The 21,123-nt window shown below is 43.4% G+C and overlaps 1 protein-coding gene across 1 annotated transcript in view; it reads left to right on the forward strand.

The window, feature by feature from the left end:
* Nucleotides 1-21,123, forward strand: part of LOC143297147 (protein Wnt-4-like) — a 108,219-nt gene that overhangs the window by 77,562 nt on the left and 9,534 nt on the right. Inside the window, exon 2 of the mRNA XM_076609326.1 lies at nucleotides 5,361-5,686. Coding sequence (XP_076465441.1) covers nucleotides 5,361-5,686 — 326 coding nt within the window. The remainder of the gene's footprint in view (nucleotides 1-5,360; nucleotides 5,687-21,123) is intronic.

Here is a 21,123-nt window from a genome sequence, read left to right on the forward strand (position 1 = left end):
AACAAGTGTAGACAGACAACTCATATGACATAATAAAATCACTGTGCAAAGATGTTTCCATCATATACCATGAGGTTTGGTTCACTGCCATCGCCGAGACATATGAAACGTCCACGGGTGACGAAATACGAGTCATCTCGGGTAAAATAATTCGCTATATCAATTTAAAAAAAAAGAAAAAAAGCTGTCTTTCAAGGGTTTAAAGTCAGTTATTGTCAGATATCTTGTGCAACCAGCTGATATGTTTTCGTAGATGTTTCTTAATTAAAGAATGATCTTTGTGATCGATAAGTGTTGAGGTGATAACGGTTTGGGTTTTTTTGCCTCTCTCTCTCTCTCTCTCTCTCTCTCTCTGTGTGTGTGTGTGTGTGTGTGTGTGTGTGTACACGTGTGCTTTTCCCCTCCTTCATTTTGATTCTCTTTGTTCGATCTGTCCAAAGTGAAAACAGCAACAAACAAACAAACAAAAACCAAACAAACAAATAAACAAAAGAAACCCAAACAAAACATACCGCTGTCCACTTGCCTTCCCTTTCGTTATCTGTGACTACTTGCTTGTCTGTCTGTCTGTATCTGTGTTTATGAGAGAAAGAGAGAGAGAGAGAGAGAGAGAGGAGGAAGAGGGAAAAACAGAAGAGAAAACTCGTTTAATTCGTTTCACACACCTTTCTTGAATTCCTCCTTTTCGTGTTGGAGAAATCGATTAAAACTATAGGTCATCAGCTAATATTAGCCACGAATAACGCAGTTTGTTTCATATTGTAATGGGATTCGGCTTTGGTGGAATCCTGTTTGGAAGAAAGGGGCTGGGAGTTTGTCACGACTTCCGCAGGGGGGATTAGCCACCTGTTCCCAAAAGAAGGGTCAGTGAATGTCTTTTTTCAGTTAGCGGCTAAGGTCTGGTTTTGGCAGTTATGAACTGCCATAGATAAGCTGAGTTCTCGGTGGCGTTCTCCGATTTTTCTTCTTGTCCTTGTTCGCCCTTTCTTTTACGACTTCTTTGTCTTCAATTTCTTCTTCACCCTTTTTTTTTTTATTTCTCTGATTGATTTAATGATTGTTCACAAGCTTATTCACATTTTTGTATGCCTGTACTCCCTCTCTCTCTGTACCTATCTATCTCTCTCTATATATATCCATTGTATATATCTGTTTAAATACAAATATGCGTAAGTGTGTGTGTGTGTGTGTGTGTGTGTGATCTATCAGATAGTGTGTATCATGTTTCCTGCCACACATTGTCTTGCGCCGTGTCAAATGATTTTCTCGTGGCATTTCAATATGTCCCTTGGCGAATAAAGCAAAACGTTATCAATGTTTCTGTCTTTATTTTTTTCTCTCTTTCTCTTTCCTTCCCCTGTTTTCCCTGTCTTTTCTTTCTTTCTTTCACACAGTTTTCAAAATATGGACAAAATCATGACAGTTAGCTAGAGCGGTGGCCTAGTGGTTGTACACCCGGCTTGGAAGTGAAGTCCTTGGGTTCGAATCCTCACAGACCGGGATTTTTGCTTCCCGTCTTTAAGGTGACGTGGATGCTAGTATATCGGATGAGACGCTATACCGAGGTCCCGTTTGCAGTATGCACTCAGCGCTAGTTAAAGTACCAACGACAATTAAAGGATCGTCCCTGGGAAACATTCTGTTGAAAAATCCACTTTAAAAGGACCAATACTCATGCAGACAAACAAAGATGTGGTGCTGTGTTGTTGCGTAGTGGTGAAGTGCTTTCCCTGTGGAGAGCACTCTGAAGTTCAAACAGAGAAATCTGCTGTAACAAGCAGTAATGCACGTCAGCACACCAGTGGGCAAAACTATTGCTGATAAAGCATTCGGGTCGAACTCTCAAATTCGTGGATCTCTCCAACTCATAAGCGAAGGAACTGATACAAAATGAGCCAACAATGTCCAAAGCTTCAAAGCTTCAAAGTGAACAAAATCATACACACTCACAAACTTCTAACTCATATCGAGCAGCCTTCCTGATTGAAAATAAACCCTCACTCCCACATCATTACTGTTTACAAAAAATATTTAACCCTCACATTTTCAAAAGCGGCTGATACCTATTTCTCAAACGCATCAGTGAAAAAAAAAAAAAAAGCATTTTGTATTTCGTGTTTACTCTTGACATGTTGGCGAGAGTGCTCGCGCGTGTGTGCGAGCCAATGTGCGCGTTAATGAGAGTGAGAGAGATTAGAAATCTGAAATAGACTCAACAAAATGGAACATGAACGTATGCTATCTGCCCCTGAACAGTCAAAATGCATTTCACTTTGCATCCCATAGAGCAATCAAGTCACCATGATAATGCATAATGCCCGTCGCGTTTTCTTCTCTTTGCAAATGTGTCTGCTGTTGCTGTGTGTCTGGCATGAAGATCTCCTTTCAGGAGATAAAAGAGTTCCCCTGTCAGAAAAGTGCTTCAGTTTCAGGGACATACACCCCCACATCATCACCCATCTGAGGAAGGGACGCACCCTCCATACCCAACCCCTTCTTTCTCTGTCTTTCTGTCTGTCTTCTCAGTCTGCCTGTCTATCTGTCTATGTCTCTCTCAATCATTCACCAACGATATTCCCATCAGAATTATTAGTTTTACATTCCATAGGTTAAGCTGTGCACCAGACGTGCTGTCCTATTTGGAAATGAATTTACGTGGGCCCTCTCCCCCCCTTTTCATACCCCCAACCTCCCGGAAAAAATCCAAACATTCCGCTCTAAAACAAGCGTACCCAAATTCACAGTCGAGCCATTCTTCATAAATATATGACCCGTTTCTCCCTCCCCCCCAACCCCCTCCACACTCTCCGTATCCTAACGTGCGGATAAGACAGCTACCTCGCAGATGACTTGCCAATCGTATGGATAAACGGCCTATCGTGCAGATAAGCTGCCTGCTGTGTCGATAACCCTTGAATTCCGTGTTGACGACAGGGACGCGGAAGGCGGTTTGGGGGTGGGGCAGGGTGGAAGGTGGGCAAGTGGGGGGTAATATGCGAGTGTTGCTGACAGGTCAGGTAATGGATCTCCGCCCCATCTTTCCTCGGAGCTCAACACGTGCGTGGAGCTGTTCCGTGCTCACAGGGGATGCTGGCGCAACTTCAGGGCTAACTGGTGTTGGGGAGAGCGACAGTTAGTGCGTTGTCACTCACATGAATTGAGGAGAAACGTCATTTTGCGGCTTATCAACTCCCCTGTGTGTCTTTCTGCCTCACACACATCCACACGCAGGCGCGCGCGCGCACGCACACACACACACACACACACACACACACACACACACACACACACACACACACACACTAACATTTTCTTTCTTTGTTTTATTTTTCTATCCTTGGCTGTTTCAATCTCTCTCTCCCTCTTTCACACATCCACATGCACAGTCTCTCTCTCTCTTAGAAATCACACACACACACACGCGCGCGCGCGCGCGCACACACACACACACACACACACACACACACACACACACAAATACACTAACATTTTCTTTTTTTTGTTTTATTTTTCTATCCTTGTCTGTTTCAATTTCTCTCTCCCTCTCTCTCTCTCTCTCTTTATATCACATACACATGCACATACTCTCTCTCTCCATTAGAAATCACACACACACACACACACACACACACACACACACACACACACACACACACCTATTCATACAGAGAGACAAATCAACAGTAATATATACATTGGCGATTTAAAAGGGAGTCGTTTAGTGGGAGGTATGTCGTGCAGATTTTGATAAGAAATACACCCCGTCTGAATGTAACACCGAACAGTTGACAACCCTGGATTTTAAGCAACTAATATGACAGTTGTTTGCACTATGTCACATTTACCTTATCTTTGGAAATGTGTGTTTTTATATACAAGAACATACACATCAACACATTAAAACGAGCGCAATTGCGCGTTCACATTTACGGTGCACTCGCACGCGCGTGCGCGTACTAACACACACACACACACACACACACACACACACACACACACACACACACACACACACACAGTAAGGTACAGACAGGCAGTGAGACAAACCTAGAGGTAGGCAGCTAGGCGGATAAACATACAGACAGAATGAGAAAGCGAGAGGAGGGCATCAAAAGAGATGATAAATGACACATTTCACTTCAAGGGAAAATGGTAAGCAAAAGGGATCTGGAGACTTGTTTCTGTGAAGCAAACATTTCCCAGACAGGAGAGAGAGAGGAGGGGGGGTGGAGGGGAGGGGGGGAGGCGTAATACTGATATAAACGCAGTGAGAGAAAGGGGAGAGGGCGGAGCAGATATTCATCAGAAGTGACACAAGCGTCATCATCACGGCCACGAAGAAGAAAAATGATGATGAGAATGATGACTAGAGGATGAGGACAGGGAAGGGTGAGGTGAGGAGGAGAGGAAGAATGAACATTCATCATCCCTGTTATAGTTATCTTCTTCGTCATTTTTGTCATCGTCAGTGTCCAAGTAGTCGTCGTCGTCGTCGTCTTACGGAAAGAGCATGTTATGTGATTCTTGTATAAACACAGCAGAGAAAAAGACAGCCAGAAACATGTACCCAGGTATGATATTGTCTGAAAACCACCACATGAGCTCACCGCTAGCTGTTCATGGGCCAAGCAATGGCTATAACTGGATACTCCCGTGGTTGTAAGTGTCTTTGACTTAGAGATCACTGTTTAGGTGCACTCGCGACGCAGGACACCCATGTACTGACCATGTTGATTTGAAGTTTATTCACCAGCGGTGATATTCTCCTCCTCCTCCTCCTCCTTCTTCTTCTTCCTCCTCCTCCTCCATTAACTCTGTGAAGAGTTGCACAGAAGAACGGTTCACCAGGTCTGTGTGTCAAAGCCTGGGTCTCTGCAAAATGGTTTTCCCCGTCCATCCTGCAATGTTGTCGGTAGTATTAGACTTTAAAGCGACGGGCGCAATAGCCCAGTGGTTAAAGCATTGGACTACAATCTGAGGGTCCCGGGTTCGAATCTCGGTAACGGCGCCTGATGGGTAAAGGGTGGAGATTTTTCCGATCTCCTAGGTCAACATATGTGCAGATCTGCTTGTGCCTGAACCCCCTTCGTCTGTATACGGAAGCAGAACAAAAGAATTATACGCACATTAAAGATCCTGTAATCCATGTCAGAGTTCGGTGGGTTATAGAAACAAGAACATACCCAGCATGCACAACTCCGAAAACGGAGTATGGCTGCCTACATGGCGGAGTAAAAACAGTAATACACGTAAAAGCCCACTCGTATACATACGAGTGAACGTGGGAGTTGCCGCCCACGAACGAAGAAGAAGAAGACTTTACAGCAGATTATATACATGTCCACCCAACGTGTGCGCAGGTACCTGGGCGTGGCCAGCTCCTACCAACCCATCGTGGACGAGCTGAACCACAGTCCGGACGCCAGCAACAACCACCTGGGCCCTTCTGGCAGGAGGCGGGGAGGAGGAGGAGGGGGCCGCAAGCGTCAGCTGATGTCCTGCTCTGACTTGACCTACCTCGATCCCCGGCAGCGCGAGTTGTGCGCGCTGGACAAGTCCCTGATTCACGTGCTGAGCGATGGCGCCTCCATGGGCATCGAGGAGTGCCAGCACCAGTTTCAGGACCGCCGCTGGAACTGCTCCACCTTCAACACCACCAGCGTCTTCGGCAACATCCTCAACATCAGTGAGTTGGTTCCTCGGGGGTGTGGGGTGGGTTTGGGGCTGGGCAGTTGGATGATTTTTGTTTGTTTGTTATGTTATGCTCTGTGTGTGTGTGTGTGTGTGTGTGTGTGGTTTGTTTTTGTCTCTGTCTCTCTCAGTGTCTTTATCTGTCTCTGTCTCTCTCTCGGTTGGATGGATGGGTGATTTTGTTATTGTATCTCTTACCCTCCCACACCCCTGTCTCTGTAACACACACACACACACACACACACACACACACCACACCACACCACACCACACACACACACACACACACACACACACACACACAAACACACAGAGTCTCCAGATACACAAAAACAGTGATATGAACTGAAAGTTGCTTCCACACAACGCAAGGCCGGGAGGTCTTTCCACAAGCTGGTAGTCATCAAGAAAAGAGAGAGAAAAAAAGTACAGAACGCCCGGTGTAATGGGGCAAGATAACCCACCAGAACATTTTATACCATGAGGTAAAATTATCTTCGTCACAAAAGACACTTGATTTTAAAATCGACCGAGCCTTTTGTTTATGATGATTATTTTTTTAACAATACTTTGCAGACAGCAGTTCATTATTTTGATACAAGTGAGCGTGTGAAGAAGAGAACGACTGAGTCAATGTGCGTGTTTATGTGTGTGTGTGAGGAGTGGGTTGGGGATTATTATAACCGGGGACCATTGTAAACTAGTGGACAGAGTGTCAGCCCAGAGACTTCCCCAGCTTTCCAACCCCCCCCCCCCCCCCCCCTTGTCCCCTGCATCTCAACTACACCTTCAGCGGTGATCGTAGTGGTACTTCGTTAAACATTTTGGACAGTCGTGAGTCACATTTCCGTTAAAAGTAATGCAGCAAAGGGCGCACACTTGGGAAGCGTATTTCTTTAAAAGTGTCGTCATTGCGAATCTAGTAATCATGAGAAAATACTGTAATGGATGCATGCTCACCATTAGAATGCAATGCAAAGTCAAAATAATGAACATTGTGAAAGAGAACGAGGCACATTCAGAAGTGAAGGGATGAAGTATAAAGCGCAAACTTGTGTAGAATAATATAGAATCTTAAAAATGTCATAGTTTCGAATATATATCTTTCTTTTTCGAGGGGCTGAGGGTTAATGCGTCAATCATCTTTGCTTGTCTCAACTAACGTTGCGCTTTGTTAACGGTATAATTTTCTCATCAGAAACTTATAAACACAAAATATTTGCATCAACAAGTGCTGATTGTATTTGACAATTTTTTTTCTGGGTTATGTTCATTGGTGGAATTTGAATTGATTGCTTTGATGACTTAAAAAAAGAAAAGAAAAAAGAAAAGAACAAAAAAAGGACCAGTGGTTTGCAGTGGACTAGGCTCAAGTAAAATCTAAGGCAACAGACCAGTCCAGTTTCCCGCGTGTCCTTTTTGGCCAACAACACCCGGATAAAATATTGAACAGGGGTGCATTTCAGTGAACGTGCTACACCGGTTTGGGGGATATTTTTCCCCCCGAGCAGGCAGACAAAAAAGTGGCTGTTTGAGCATTGTGGTGTGAGTGAGAGCTGTTAATTCGTTTGTTGTGGGGGTTTGTTTGGGGCCCCCGTCAGGCATGTAAAGAGGCCTGACCCGCCGGCTTATTGCATTGCACCGGATATGAAAGAGGCCCTCTCATGGACGGGGGGCGCCTTTCCCCCAGCAGAGGAGTGGAGCGGCGGGGTGTTCAGTCTGTATTCAGGGCCTCTGCCATGGCCCGAGTGACAGTCTCCTGTTTTTGTCTTGTTCACGATACAATGGTTTCCGATTTATCATTTCGGTAACGTTCCAGGTTTCTGATTTTATGATTTTGCATTGTATTGTATTGTATTGTATTGTTCGTTTATTTATTCATAGTTTGTTCATGTAAGATGATATTAGACTGAAATGCACTGTATTGTTTTGTTTTGTATTGTGTTGTATTACATTGTAATGTGTTACTCTTCTGTCACAATAAATTTCTCTGTGTGAATTTCGGACTGCGCGTCACAACAGTGAAACGTTTCAATTATTTTCAGTTGTTTGAGCAGACTCCGGACCAAGTCGTACGGTTTCAGTTTGTCTACTGTGGAGGAGCTGCTGTTTTTAACGGAAGGTTTTATGGAACCGTGCTGGAATGGTGTCAGATAATGTTTTTACTCGCGCTTCGATGGGAACGTTGGGTTGTAGGATGATGGTCAGTCAGACGTTTGGATGTCATTCTGTACTGCTACTGAATTGTAACAGACTTTCAAACTTGTGTAGTTCTGTTTTCAGATTGTTTCACAAGCGTTTGCACACTCTTTATAGTGAGCTGGGTTAAAAATCTTACGACTTTTTTTTTTTTTTTTTTTTTTTTGAGGTGGTGGTGAGTGTGTGCTCCTTGGAATAAGATCCACTGCCTGTCGTGCTTTGCTGTCGGACATTTAACCTTTTTTTTTTGTTTCTATGCCACTGCCTTACATTCAGTGACTATATTATACTACACCACCTTGGTTTTAGTCCATCTTCTTGGGCGAACCGTCTTTCCACATGTTCGTATGGTGATGGAAATGGGTTTTTTTTTCTGGAGGAGGGAGGTGAGGGGGCAGGAGCACAGCCGAACCCAGATACTCAAGGGATCAAAGTGAGACACAGTGGGAGGGAGGAGGGCTGGGCATGCGGGGAAGAGAAGTAAGGAGGGGGATTGAGCCCAATACCCTTTTTGTCCCCGCAAAGAGAGCCGCCATGTTGACTCAACACATTACCTGTGCGTGGATCTGAAAAAGGCTTTCAACGGTGCGGCCTCTTGCCTGGGCCCACGGTCGCATTCAGGGATGCCTCTCTTGTCGATGTCTCTTTCTCTGTTTTAATTTCGTATGTTTTCACACATTCAATTCGCACTTCTTCTCGCGCGGCGGAATGTGTTTCATCTTTTTCATGAACAGCGGGTCACACAGGCAGGGTGTAATGGAAGTCAGATGACCAAGCCATGCTCGTGTTCTTCTCATCCAGTATCTTCCCCCTTTCTCGAGCCATTGTCTAATGAAAATATAACACACCTGTTCAAACTGACTACCTGTTGGTGACTCCTTGTGTGGCCGGACCTTTGTGTTTATAACGAAATGGAAAACTTTGACAACGTGAAGAAAAAGCTTGAGTATAAATAGATAGGACCTCTCTCTCTCTTCGTTAAATACAAACACGCACTTGCACACAAAGAGGCGGAATAAGGTGCACGAGCCGCCCTGGCGAAGTAGTCAGCGTCGCGGACTGACGACTGGAAGGAGTGGGTACAAACTCCATCAGTAGTAGGGTTTTATCGGACTCGCCTTCTAAGAGCGGAGTATGCAGTTGACTCCGGGTTGTACAAAAAAAGGAGGTGCACAAAGTCCCAAAACATAACGGACCTGCACGGCAGCATCGTCGTCATTGTTATTATTCATCGTCAAATATAGAAGAAGTTACAGTTCTGCGGTCTTTCCTGCCCTGCAGTCATGGTGACCTCAGTTTCGACTTCCCCTCCACATCCACAGACCTTGTGTCGAGCTCCCACTAAAATTTTCGGTTTCGGTAGATTGTCGAATGATAACAAGCACTGCTGAACACCCTTGAAGAGACTCAATAGCAGTGCAGGGTCTTCTCTGGTTTGTGGTTTCCTGTCGACCTGACATCGTAAGCTGCCTGTAGACTGCCGGCCCTGGAACTGTGGCAGACGAACAGGGGTGTGGCTGTGTATAGAGAATTTGATATGAGCGACGTAGGGTATTGTCATTGAAAATTAACAAATAATGAGGCCAGAAGATGAAATGATTAACAAATAATAAAGAGTGCTAACTCTCTCCATTCACAAGGTACTCAACTGCAAGTCAGTGCTGCTTACGCTACCGATTCAGCAAGCACACAGGTAAATAAAAGGTACATTGGAACAAACCCAGACACTTCCTCAAAAAAGGAAGCGCCGGGCCTGTCCTTATACCGATCATTTGACATGTGCACACAGCAGCAAAGACAAGAAATGACAGAGGAAGAACGAAGTTAGACAGGCTGGCTATTGACCTACTCCCGCGTAGAACTTGTTTGCTGAATGAAGACTTGATGTTGACGGGAGTTTCCTCCTGTGGTTTGTCATTAGTTCAGTCTGGTTCTCTTCCTGTGTGACTGTGCTTTGGATGAGGTGTGAGCGTGAGCTGGAGGGGACTGGAGGGGTCACGCTATTTCCATGCCAGAGGATGCGATGGAAACTATCTGTGATATGTGGCATGCGACACCATGCTGAAACCATCGTCATTGAATTTGTTTTAACGGATGCCTCCCCGTTTTCCTTCTTGATATTTTTTTTTTGAAGAGTACATATTGCATAGAAGAATATATGCTGCTTTTTCTTATTTAAAAAAAGAAGAAGAAAAAAAGAAGGGAACAAAGTGCATGACCTCTTCCCTTATATTTCAGAACCATTTGTGCAGTTTAACTCTCTCCATACGAACGGCGAAAGAGACGACGTTAACAGCGTTTCACCCCAATTACCATCATCAAAATATTGCAAGCGGAAGGCTCTTATACTGAAGAGGTGAATGTTGACAAAGAATACCACAATTCTGACGACGGAAGCTAAAGGTTGGGTCATTCAGACACCCACTGGACATCCGATGGGTCTGTGCAGAGGAGAAGAGAGGACTGGCCGTACTGAGTGAGTTAAGGTTAGCCACAGACAAAAGTTACACATTGCAATTCTTCTTCTTCTGTCGTGTAGTCTCCGACCGTGGGGGCACCTTCGATGACCTGACAACCAGTTCTCTCCATCTTTCGCTGTTCATCGTCTCTCTAGCGCCGCTCAGTTTCAGGCATGTCCATTCTGGGAAACTGTCCTCCCTCCCATCTCTTAATCTGTCTGCCTCTCATTTTTCTTATCAGAGAACGTAAGTGGGGGAAACATGAAGGCCAGCCAGATGATTGGTACAAGCACAGTCCAGAGCATTGCAGTAACAAACGTAGCGTCCGGTTAAGAAGGAAGCGTTTTGTTAGATCAGAAAAGTTTCCACTGTCAGTCTGTTCACTTTCAAACGAAGTATTTCTTCACTGCATCCTATAAACGTCCAAAGGGAAGCACTTCTTCACAAGTTTTAGTTCTTCTCTGCCAGACTAGTTGGGACGTGAATCGGACGTGGCGGAGAGTCAAAGATTCCAACGCGCGACATGCGCATTCTTTCGCATTCGTCAAGGAGTCAGCTGCTTGCATCAGTAGCTGATTTACAGTGTACTTCGTGGAGGTAGTTCGTGTGTTGATGTGCTAAACCATATGTAAATTCTTTAGCATGCTTAAGTCTGCATCTACGCCAAGCCTTAAAAGTCGATGCCGTTTGGGAAAAGCTGAACGCTGAGCATTGAAAAGCGATGATCCTTGGGGGGAGGGGTAGGGGGGGGAGGTTGAACGGGGTCATGTTCCTCGAATGAATAGTCGAAGGTTTTGCTGCGCCACAAAATTCATGAGGTCTTTCGCAACCCCCCCGCCCCCCCAAAGTGTGGTTTACACTGAAACAAAGTGTCCAAAACTACCGACGCTTTGAACAATAGTTGATTTCGGAATTGAAACACATCCGCTGGTTGAAAGTTACATAAAGTGACGAAGAATTTAAATGTATTGTGGTATAAACCACCGATCATTGGCACAGCCTTCAGTGTCATCTCAACATGTGTGTGTGTGTGTGTGTGTGTGTCCTCATGCATCACACACATATGATCTATAGAACACACGCATGCGCCCTCACCCTTAAACACACACACACTCTCTCACTCTCTTTCATTCACACACACTCTCTCTCCCCCTTTCTCTCTCCCTCTCTCTCGTAATCTATTAACTTGGTTTTAGGGTAATAATAATGATAATCTTGTTTTATCAAACCTTTGTATATTCCGAGTCCCTTTTCCCAATTTGACCACCCTCTCCCCCGCAGCCACCCTTCCCTTGTCCCCCTTTGCCCCCCCCCCCCCCTGCCCTGTTTTGAATTGTGGCCCCTGGCCGATTTTCAATAAATGATTCGTTCGTTCTTACGTCCATTCTGTCTGTCTGTCTCCCCCCTCTCTCTCTCTCTCTCTCTCTCACGTACACAACACATATTGTGATCACCACACTACCCTTTACATTGTACCGATGAATGCTGTAGTTGTGTGTGTGTGTGTGTGTGTGTGTGTGTGTGTGTGATATCTAACTTTGCGTTGGTTCATAGTTGGTGAAGTTACTAATGCCTTTAGTTGCTCCATTAATTTCAAAACACTAGACTTGCTGCTGGTAATGGCTTTTCAGGATCGCGTTCGTTTGCGCAGCCTCCTGTGCCGGACGCACGTGATGACTGGCGCGCAAGCGCAACGGCCCCAAATGTATCCAATTTCCGGGTCGTCTCTCAGATGGGTTCCGGGCCTTTGTAGCAGTGTTTACCTAGCCTCCGGTTGCGGGAAGGGGGGTTGTGACAAGGGTCCACACCCTCTTGTTCCCGGGTGCTTTCCTTTTCGCCGACAGAGGGCGGCGGGTTTGTGATCTCTATCTGATGCGTGGCAACCGTCGACCCGTCTTCCTATTGTCGCCACACTAGTGCGGTGTGTTGATCATAGAGCTGAGGTGAGAACTCCCCTGACCGACAACACGGCCAGTCAGCAGCCAGGATGCACGCGCTGAGAGAGGGAGGAGGGAGGTGGGCGTTGAGAGGAAGTAGGGTATGGGGGATGGTACAGGGATGTGTTGAGATGGGCAGATAGGTTAGTTGGCGTGTATATGGCTCTGTGTGTGTGTGTGTGTGTGTGTGTGAGAGAGAGAGAGAGAGAGGATGAAACGAAGGTCAGCTGTCAGTTTTGTTGTTTATCTGACAACACAAACAATAGTTGAGCATTCATAAGGGTAAAATCAATAGGTCTGAATGATGTCTTCCCCGTCGACATAAAACCAGCTAAAATGTATTTGAAACCGAACAGAATCTGTGAAAAATGTGGAACCAAATGAAACATTTCACCTTGAAAATTCCAACGACGAAATGTATATTCAAACCAGACTATATGTGAAACATATAGTCCGAAAATAAACATTTCATTTTGAAAAAGCCAAGGGCGACATTAATAGAAAATTAGTAGAATAATCACAAAAAGGTTAATCGTGCATATCAAGAAAACCGATCTGAGACCCAGAAAGCTTCACAACCCACATACCATGGACCATCATACGTTTGAAAAGAAAACAGAACTGAATTTATTGGAGCATTTGAATTCATTTGAAAGGTATGAAATTCGAGTCCTTGCGGCATCAGATCGGATAGACAGGAACTTTTTCCTATCTCCCGCTCATCAACATTGGTGTAGACTTCCCTGTCCCAGTTTCACACTGAAGATCAAACTACGCACCAGTTGCTTTAACTTCGATCAGTTCGATCATTTCCACCAAACCCGTTCATTTTTTTTCTTCTGCATTCATGGGCTTCAACCCTTGCATGCAATCTTTGATCAGGAGTGGGTTTCCCAGCATGGAATCGTTTTCACTTCACCATTTAAGCAGGTAAACTGCGGTTTCTTATAACACATTTAATGCAGAGCGCATGTTTAGGTTTTATTCGTATCCATCTTAGCAGTTGGAATGGAGTATTTGTGGATGTAGTCAGTCATCATTAAAGACTGAAGACAGTTCGCCAGCGAACGACAGTTCGAACAGATTGAAACCTTCAACACCAGGCTTATTTTGAGAATATTAATTATTGATTCGGTTTTATTTACGGCAATCCGAGCCATATTGTTTACAGTATATTTACATGTAATGACAAATACCCAGACGACTTCATTAAAAAATGAAGTATTGTTTTTATAGATCGCTTTCCAAAAGCCCCAGATATCTTTAAGTTTCTACGTACAGAATACACTCCCAGACATGGGGCAGATAATACACAGATACTTACATAGAAGTACACACGCGCGCACACACACACATACACTCATATCTCAGACAGAAAATGCACAGGTATACTTGCACTTTTTGAGGGATTAGAGTGTGAATAGGATTCTGTAAACCGAAGATGTTCATTGAGCAGAGAATAAATCAGTCACCCCCATAAACTTGCTTCAGACTTGATTACACAACTAGGATTGTTTGGACAAGCTTCAAACTGAAATTCACATATCACAACTTTGTTCAGTCTTTAAGAACACAGCAGTGAGCCATCCAGGTTTACGGGATATAATCACAAGCTTTGAAGTATTATATTAGCTTCAGCGTTCATTTTTCCCTTTGTTGATAGCAGCTAGCAAGAAAAAAAAAGAAGAAAAAAAAAGAAACATAAAACAAACCAACATAAAGGTTTCGGAAGTGCGTACATGATAGAGGTGAAGATGGGGAGGAATTGTGAAAGACGGACTGACAGACGTTGAGGAAAACCAGAAAGAAGAGAAGAAAGAAGAATCGACAGACGCAGATAGTCTGAGACAGAGGGAGAGTACCGAAACAGTTCGGTGCTTCAGCAGGCTCAGACAACTCCCAAAACAGATCAGTAGCTGCGCACCACGTGCCAGTGGTGCGCCATGTTTTCTTTTCACTTGTGTCAACGCCACACAGCCATGGAAAATATCCCTCAAGCTTCACCTCACAGCGCTTCCAGCGACAAGGGAGCATCATTTATCTTGATCCCCTTCCAAAACCCAGTCCTGTTTTCCTGCTCACAACTCGCATCTCCGGCACTGTAGAACGGAGTGGTGGCAATCCCATTCACGTCAGACCGTCAGATAATGGAGGATGAAGATGATGGATCAGAGTGTAAACAGCGACTGGTGCTGAGATAGACTGGAGACAGCTGAAGACTTGTTTCCACTCTTCACCCATCACCCGCAGGCGAGTCAGCGTCTCGCAGTCGGTCCGTCGGCAAATCTTGAGGAGCTCGGCAGAAAATAAACCCCGGGATTGGTTTCTCTGTGAGGTCCTGGCCTGTGATGCATCTAGGTACACATAAAAGGTGGGGGAGCTGTCTTTTAGATGTGGTTTTCGTCAGTTCCCCATTTATCATCCTGTGTGGAGGAGGACTCTTGACAGCACGTTGACGTGACCATTATCACGTATGAACGCCTCATCTTCAAACGAAGGTTAAGAAAGGCATTGTGTTCCGTCCCCACCCCTTCCGCTTCACACTCTCCAAGGCTAAAGCCTGAACCTATTATATTCTGGGGGGAAAATTGGATCTATGTTTTGTACAATCAGTTTGAACCGTAGATATCAAATTCATGGGGAAAAGGGAGTTTTCACTGTATATTAGAACTTGCACTTCTGACGGTTGTTCCATAGACATTAACCCTTATGTCTTTTGCAGTGGCGATAGAAACAGTCGTGGCTGCATGAATGACATAATTTCTGTATTCCAGGTTGGAAACAACACACAATTAAGCAGAATCTTCCAGAACATCAGGAACTTCAAAATGCATTCAGTTAGACTTTTCTTTTCTTGAACTTAACTCTCCACGTATTAAGAGAATGCGGATTTCGGTTCGAGGTGGTGATTAGTCAACCGCAAGACCACTTCAAAACTGTTCATAGGCGTATTGTGAAGCGCCCAGAAAAGAATGAGATTTATGGACAATGAAGGTTGACCATTTTAACTTTTGTTACTGCAGGATGTTTTTCTTCTTTGATGGTGTTATGTAATATTCGTGCATACAATTCTGTTCGTTGAAATGTCAAAGAAAATGATACCATTTTGCTGGTTTGAAAACAGGAATTGAAAAAGAACCTCTTCATACACTCATCCAAAGTCACTTTGTTTCCAACCAATCTTTTGCAGACGACACACAGCATTATAGAACAGCTTTATAGAATGTCACCCTACAAAAATAGGTGTAACCATACAGACCTTACAGTCATGTATCACAGATGTCAAATCATGGACGACAGATCACAAACTCAAACTAAATGACAATAAAACAGAAGCACGTCTCATTCACTCAAGGCGCTCATTTTCTGACTTGCCTAAGCCTTCATCTATCCTCGTAGGAAACTCAGACATACTCATCATCCGCACGCAATTCAGGGTACATGCTTTCAGGTGACATGACACTTGACATACACATCAACCATATTTGTAGGTCAGCATATGTAGCACTCCGACAAATCAGCTCCATTCGCCAGTATCTAACCACAGGAACCACAAAGACATTGGTTTGTTCTTTTGTCCTATCTAGATTAGATTATGGAAATGCTCTTCTTGCCAGCTGACCCAAACACTATGTTGACAAACTTCAAAAAGTTCAGAACTCTGCAGCACGACTCACACTCAAGGCTAGGAAACGTCAGCACATCACCCCTCTACTCGCTTCCCTTCACTGGCTCCCCATTCAAGCACGAATACAATATAAATTCTCAGTCCTTTGTCACTATTTCTTCACTGATTCTTGTCCCGTCCATCTTTCAGATCTATTTTGTCTATTCACCATCCAGACAACTCCGTTCTTCAAATGACACGCGCACACTGTCTATTCAAGGAATTCGCACAAAAACTTATGGTGAACGTTAATTTTCTTTTGTTGCACCAAAACAGTGGAGTTCACTGCCCTCACACATTCGTCACACCCCAGCACCTGCATTCAAGAGAACTCGAAAAACAGATCTTTTCAATATGTATCTTTCTAAGTAGAGCTTTGCCATCTGTATGTTTGCTGTGAATTGATCGCTGGACATACTCTTGGAGTTGATTGCGTGCATTTGTGATGATTTTTGTGTGCTTCTGTGAGGCCTGGTTCCTGGTGCATGTTTTTGACTTGGGTAAATGTGATATGTTTTTATCTTGCTGTGTTTTTGGGCCTATGTGGTGTGAGACTATATTGCATGTGATGATTTTACATTATATGTGTATGTATGTATGTATGTGTATATAATGTATATGTATGTGCACACACACACACACACACACACACACATATATATATATATATATATATGTGTGTGTGTGTCTGTGTGTGTGTGTGTGTGTGTGTGTGTGTGTGTGTGTGTGTCTTCGTTATATTCGTAAAAGCTGTGGTTGACTTTTGCAGTTATGGTCGCCATGTTGTTTACTTGTCTGTGTTGTGATAATGCACCTGACTAAATTTCTTTGGTTGGAGATAATAAAGTTATTCTTATATATATTTATGTGTGTATGTATATATGTGTATGTATACATATGTATGTATGTATATGTATATATAGATAGATAGATAGATAGATAGATAGATAGATATGTCACTTAGTTTGAAGTAAGTAGATTTTAGACAGCGTGATGTGAGGTAGTCTGAAATATGTATTATAGCAAATGTGATGTGAGACTTTGTCTATTTATTTATTTTATTCTAATTTATTTTATTTCATTTCTTTCTATTTTATATTTTATACATATTTTTATGTCACTTAGTCTTAGATTTGTATATCTTATTGCAAAGCACGGTGAGATGAGATGGGGGTACGGCGCTATATAAGCCTGCATTTTATTATTATTATTATTAAAAGGAAAAAAAAAAAGAAGGATAGTTGGGAAAATAGAAAGATAAAGAAAGAAAGAAAGGCGGAAATAGAACACATGGAATTATAGCAGATCAGGAAGAGAAGACAGCACCAAAAGAGTGAATGAATGAATGATATGGATATTTATACAGCGTCTATCATCGGTCGGAGACCAAGCTCAAAGCGCTTTACAAACACGGGGTCACAACAGGCTGCTTACTTAGGTAGAGCCGACTGACGGCTGCCATTAAGCTATCATCATTCGTTTCCTGTGTCATTCAGTCAGATTTCAGGCACACACACACATACACACTCAGACTGACATGTAATATTTCACGTGTATGACCATTTTGTTTATTTATCCCGTCATGTAGGCTACTATACTCCGTTTTCGGAGGTGTGAATACTGGCTATCTTCTTGTTTTCATAACCCACCGAATGCATACATGGATTACGGGATCTTTAACGTGCGTATTTGATCTTCTATGTGTGTATACACTTGAAGGGGGTTCAGACACGAGCAGGTCTGCACATATGTTGACCTGGGAGATCGGAAAAAATTTCCACCCTTTACCCACCAGGCGCGACAGTGAGAGAAATCGTGGGATTGCGAAAAATCGTGGGCTTACACGCCATCACCGAGATTCGAACCCGGGACCCTCAGATTGAAAGTCCAACGCTTTAACCACTTGGCTATTATTGTGGCCGTCCAGAGGAACTGGAACGCTAAAAACAGGATCGATTCTTAGTGTGGTAACTTTGAAAATCCGACAGAGGGATGGGCATGAGAGAGAGAGAGAGAGAGAGAGAGAGAGAGAGAGATTCTCAAAACCCATAAAGACATATCTGGACACCATTTCAGTCTTTCAATCATGTCTTAAAACTTGTCCTTTATCAAAGGCACATTCAATTCATTGGCTCCAGTTGTCCTGTTGTCAGTAGATGACATTGTTATTGCAGCATGTTTGTTTGAATCCCATATTTTTGTTTGTCAAAGTTTGGCAGAGTGGAATCGACGCCAACTTGAAACTTTCAAGCTGGCATCCACCTTTCTGTTGGTAAGGACAAGGACCTGAAAAAAAAACATGTCCATGAATGTCAGAGAGAATGGGGGGAAGCTTAAACTGTTCACATTGCAGTCTGAGGTCAGATCTTGAGGGAGTGGGGTGGGGGTCTCTTTCTGTGGAGTTTGATTCCCGGGAACTGGTTACTCACGGTAAAAGGTTACGTAAACATGCAATTAAAAACGCTTCCTCGCTCGGGACTTATATCCACGGACTGACAGAAACCACAGTAAATGACGGGCCGCCTCGCTTTCATGTGAACTGGACGCCTCAAAGGGCAGGACAGTTACTTTCCACCGAGCTCCTCAAGATCTGCCGACGGACCGACTGAGAGGCGCTGACTTGCCCGCGGGTGATGGGTGAAGAGTGGAAACAAGTCTTCAGCTGTCTCCAGTCTATCTCAGCACCAGTCGCTGTTTACACTCTGATCCATCATCTTCATCCTCCATTATCTGACGGTCTGACGTGAATGGGATTGCCACCACTCCGTTCTACAGTGCCGGAGATGCGAGTTGTGAGCAGGAAAACAGGACTGGGTTTTGGAACGAGATCAGGATTAATGATTCGGTGAGGTGAATCTTGAGGGATGTTTTTTTTTTTCGAATGGTGCTGACAGGGGGAAAAGAAACAGACATACCCCTACCGCATGATTTCAAGCTAATAAATTGTTTTGATAAGTTTTCTGGGCTAGGTTGAGAATATTTTTCTTAATCTCTTTGTCTTCTTTTTTTAACTAATCATCATCATCATCGTCATCATCATCATCATAGTCATCGGCATCGTCTTCATTGTCTTCATCCTCCTCCTCCTCCTCCTCCTCATCATCATCATCACCATCATCATCGTCTTCGTTGTTGCCCTTCTTCTTCTTATCATCAATAATATTAATAATATAATGATTATTATGATTATTATTATTATCATCATCATCAGTATTATCATTATTATTATTACCATTATTATCATTATTATTCCACCTTTCCTAATGTATTTCATATCGGCCAAAGAATGGTTGGTGCTGTATTTCCTGTAAACTGACACAAAATATCAGTGTTGTAGAAAAAAGAAAAAAAGAAAATGACGGTCACCACAGCAAATTAAGTTTTCGCATTATCAGTTGGGCATTAAAATGAATTCCTGTAGATGGCTCTTGAACTGACTGCTAACGCCTATGCGGTGGTACACACACACACACACACACACACACACACACACACAGAGGAGAGTGGGGAGACGGATAGACAAGCAGGCAGACAGAGAGAAGCTGCACATTCTCAAAATTCCTTCGTTATCTTTGAAAGGTTGTTTTACTGCCCGAAATGTTCTGAACTGTCAAACTAAGAAGCGACCTTATTTCTGTTGTACCAGTTTTGTCTTCTCTGCCATCCTTCCCATCTTTCCTTGCCTTACTCTCTTTGTTCTTGGTTTTTATGTGCTCCTGTCATTTTTATTTCAGTCTGTCTTTTTTTTTTCCTATCTTTTTCTTCCCTTCTTTCCAAGGTCTCAAGCCGGCAAAATTGTATTGTTTTCTTTCAATTTACAACGAACAGAAATGCATGCAGAAACACACAATTCAACGAATGAGCAAAAACAGCAAAAAAACTAAACAAAACAAAAAAACAAACAAACACACAAAACAAACGAACAAACAACAACACACACACACAGGCGCGCGCGCGCGCACAGTTTCAGTTTCACTTTCTCAAGGAGGCGTCACTGCGTTCGGAAAAATCCATACACGCTGCACCACATCTGTTGAGCAGATGCCTGACCAGCAGCATAACCCAACGCGCTTAGTCAGGCCTTGAGTGCATGCTTACATATTTGTGTACCTATGAAAGTGGATTTCATTTTACGTAATTTCGCCAGAGGACAACACTCTCGTTGCCATGGGTTCTTTTTCAGTGCGCCAAGTGCGTGCTGCACACGGGACCTCGGTTTATCGTCTCATCCGAAAGACTAGACGCTCAGTTTGATTTTCCAGTCAAACTTAGGAGAAAGGGCGAGAGCGGGATTCGAACCCACACCCTCACGGACTCTCTGTATTGGCAGCTGAGCGTCTTAACCATTCTGCCACCTTCCTCCTCGCACAGACAAAAGAAACTTCTTTGCTCAAAGTTTTCCCCTATGTGGTTTTCTCTCTCTTTCTTTGTCCCTCTTGCTTTACAACCTGCGAAGTAAAAAAAACAACAACAACAAACAAACAAACAAAAAACAACAGTAACAACAGCAAGCAAAGAAACATGGAATCTGAACAGTTTAGATTTTGTTTATTCTTTCTTATTACCAGTAATAGATTACAGGACGGAAGAACATCATCAGATATTTATTCCACAACATTCCATATCACAATATTCCCAGATAATTGCATTGAGTTTATTTTCTACCAAAAAGCACATTTCATTGTAACACAATTATTTCATATTGTTTGACGTCTCCTTAGCATTTGTTTTATGTCATTCAAAGTCGCTTTGGGAAATAAATCTGACTGGAAACTGGCAGACAGAGAGACGACGGCCGGACGAACAGACAAGAAGATGATCAGGACTGATAAAATATCAGACAAACAGCATAAGTGGATTGATCCATATGGTATTATGTATTTTGTTAATTCACAAGAGAACGAGATGGAGTAGAAATATACAAATATATGTGCGTGTCCGCGTGTTTGTGAAAATGGAAAATGCCACAATAGCATACAAGCTGTTGATGTAGTTAGGGCTTGCCGAAATTCATTTTATTGTTCAGTCCAATTGGGATGTCGAAAATAATCAAAGCTAATGTCGCATGGCAACTGTTCTTATTGTTCGGTTTTATTTTGTTTATTTTTCAGTCCACTGTGCTTCTATCTTTCTATCTTGTTTCTTTATTTGATTATTGGTTAGTCATTGT

This window comes from Babylonia areolata, chromosome 22 (assembly GCF_041734735.1).
Source record: "Babylonia areolata isolate BAREFJ2019XMU chromosome 22, ASM4173473v1, whole genome shotgun sequence".
Taxonomy (NCBI): Eukaryota; Metazoa; Mollusca; class Gastropoda; order Neogastropoda; family Buccinidae; genus Babylonia; species Babylonia areolata.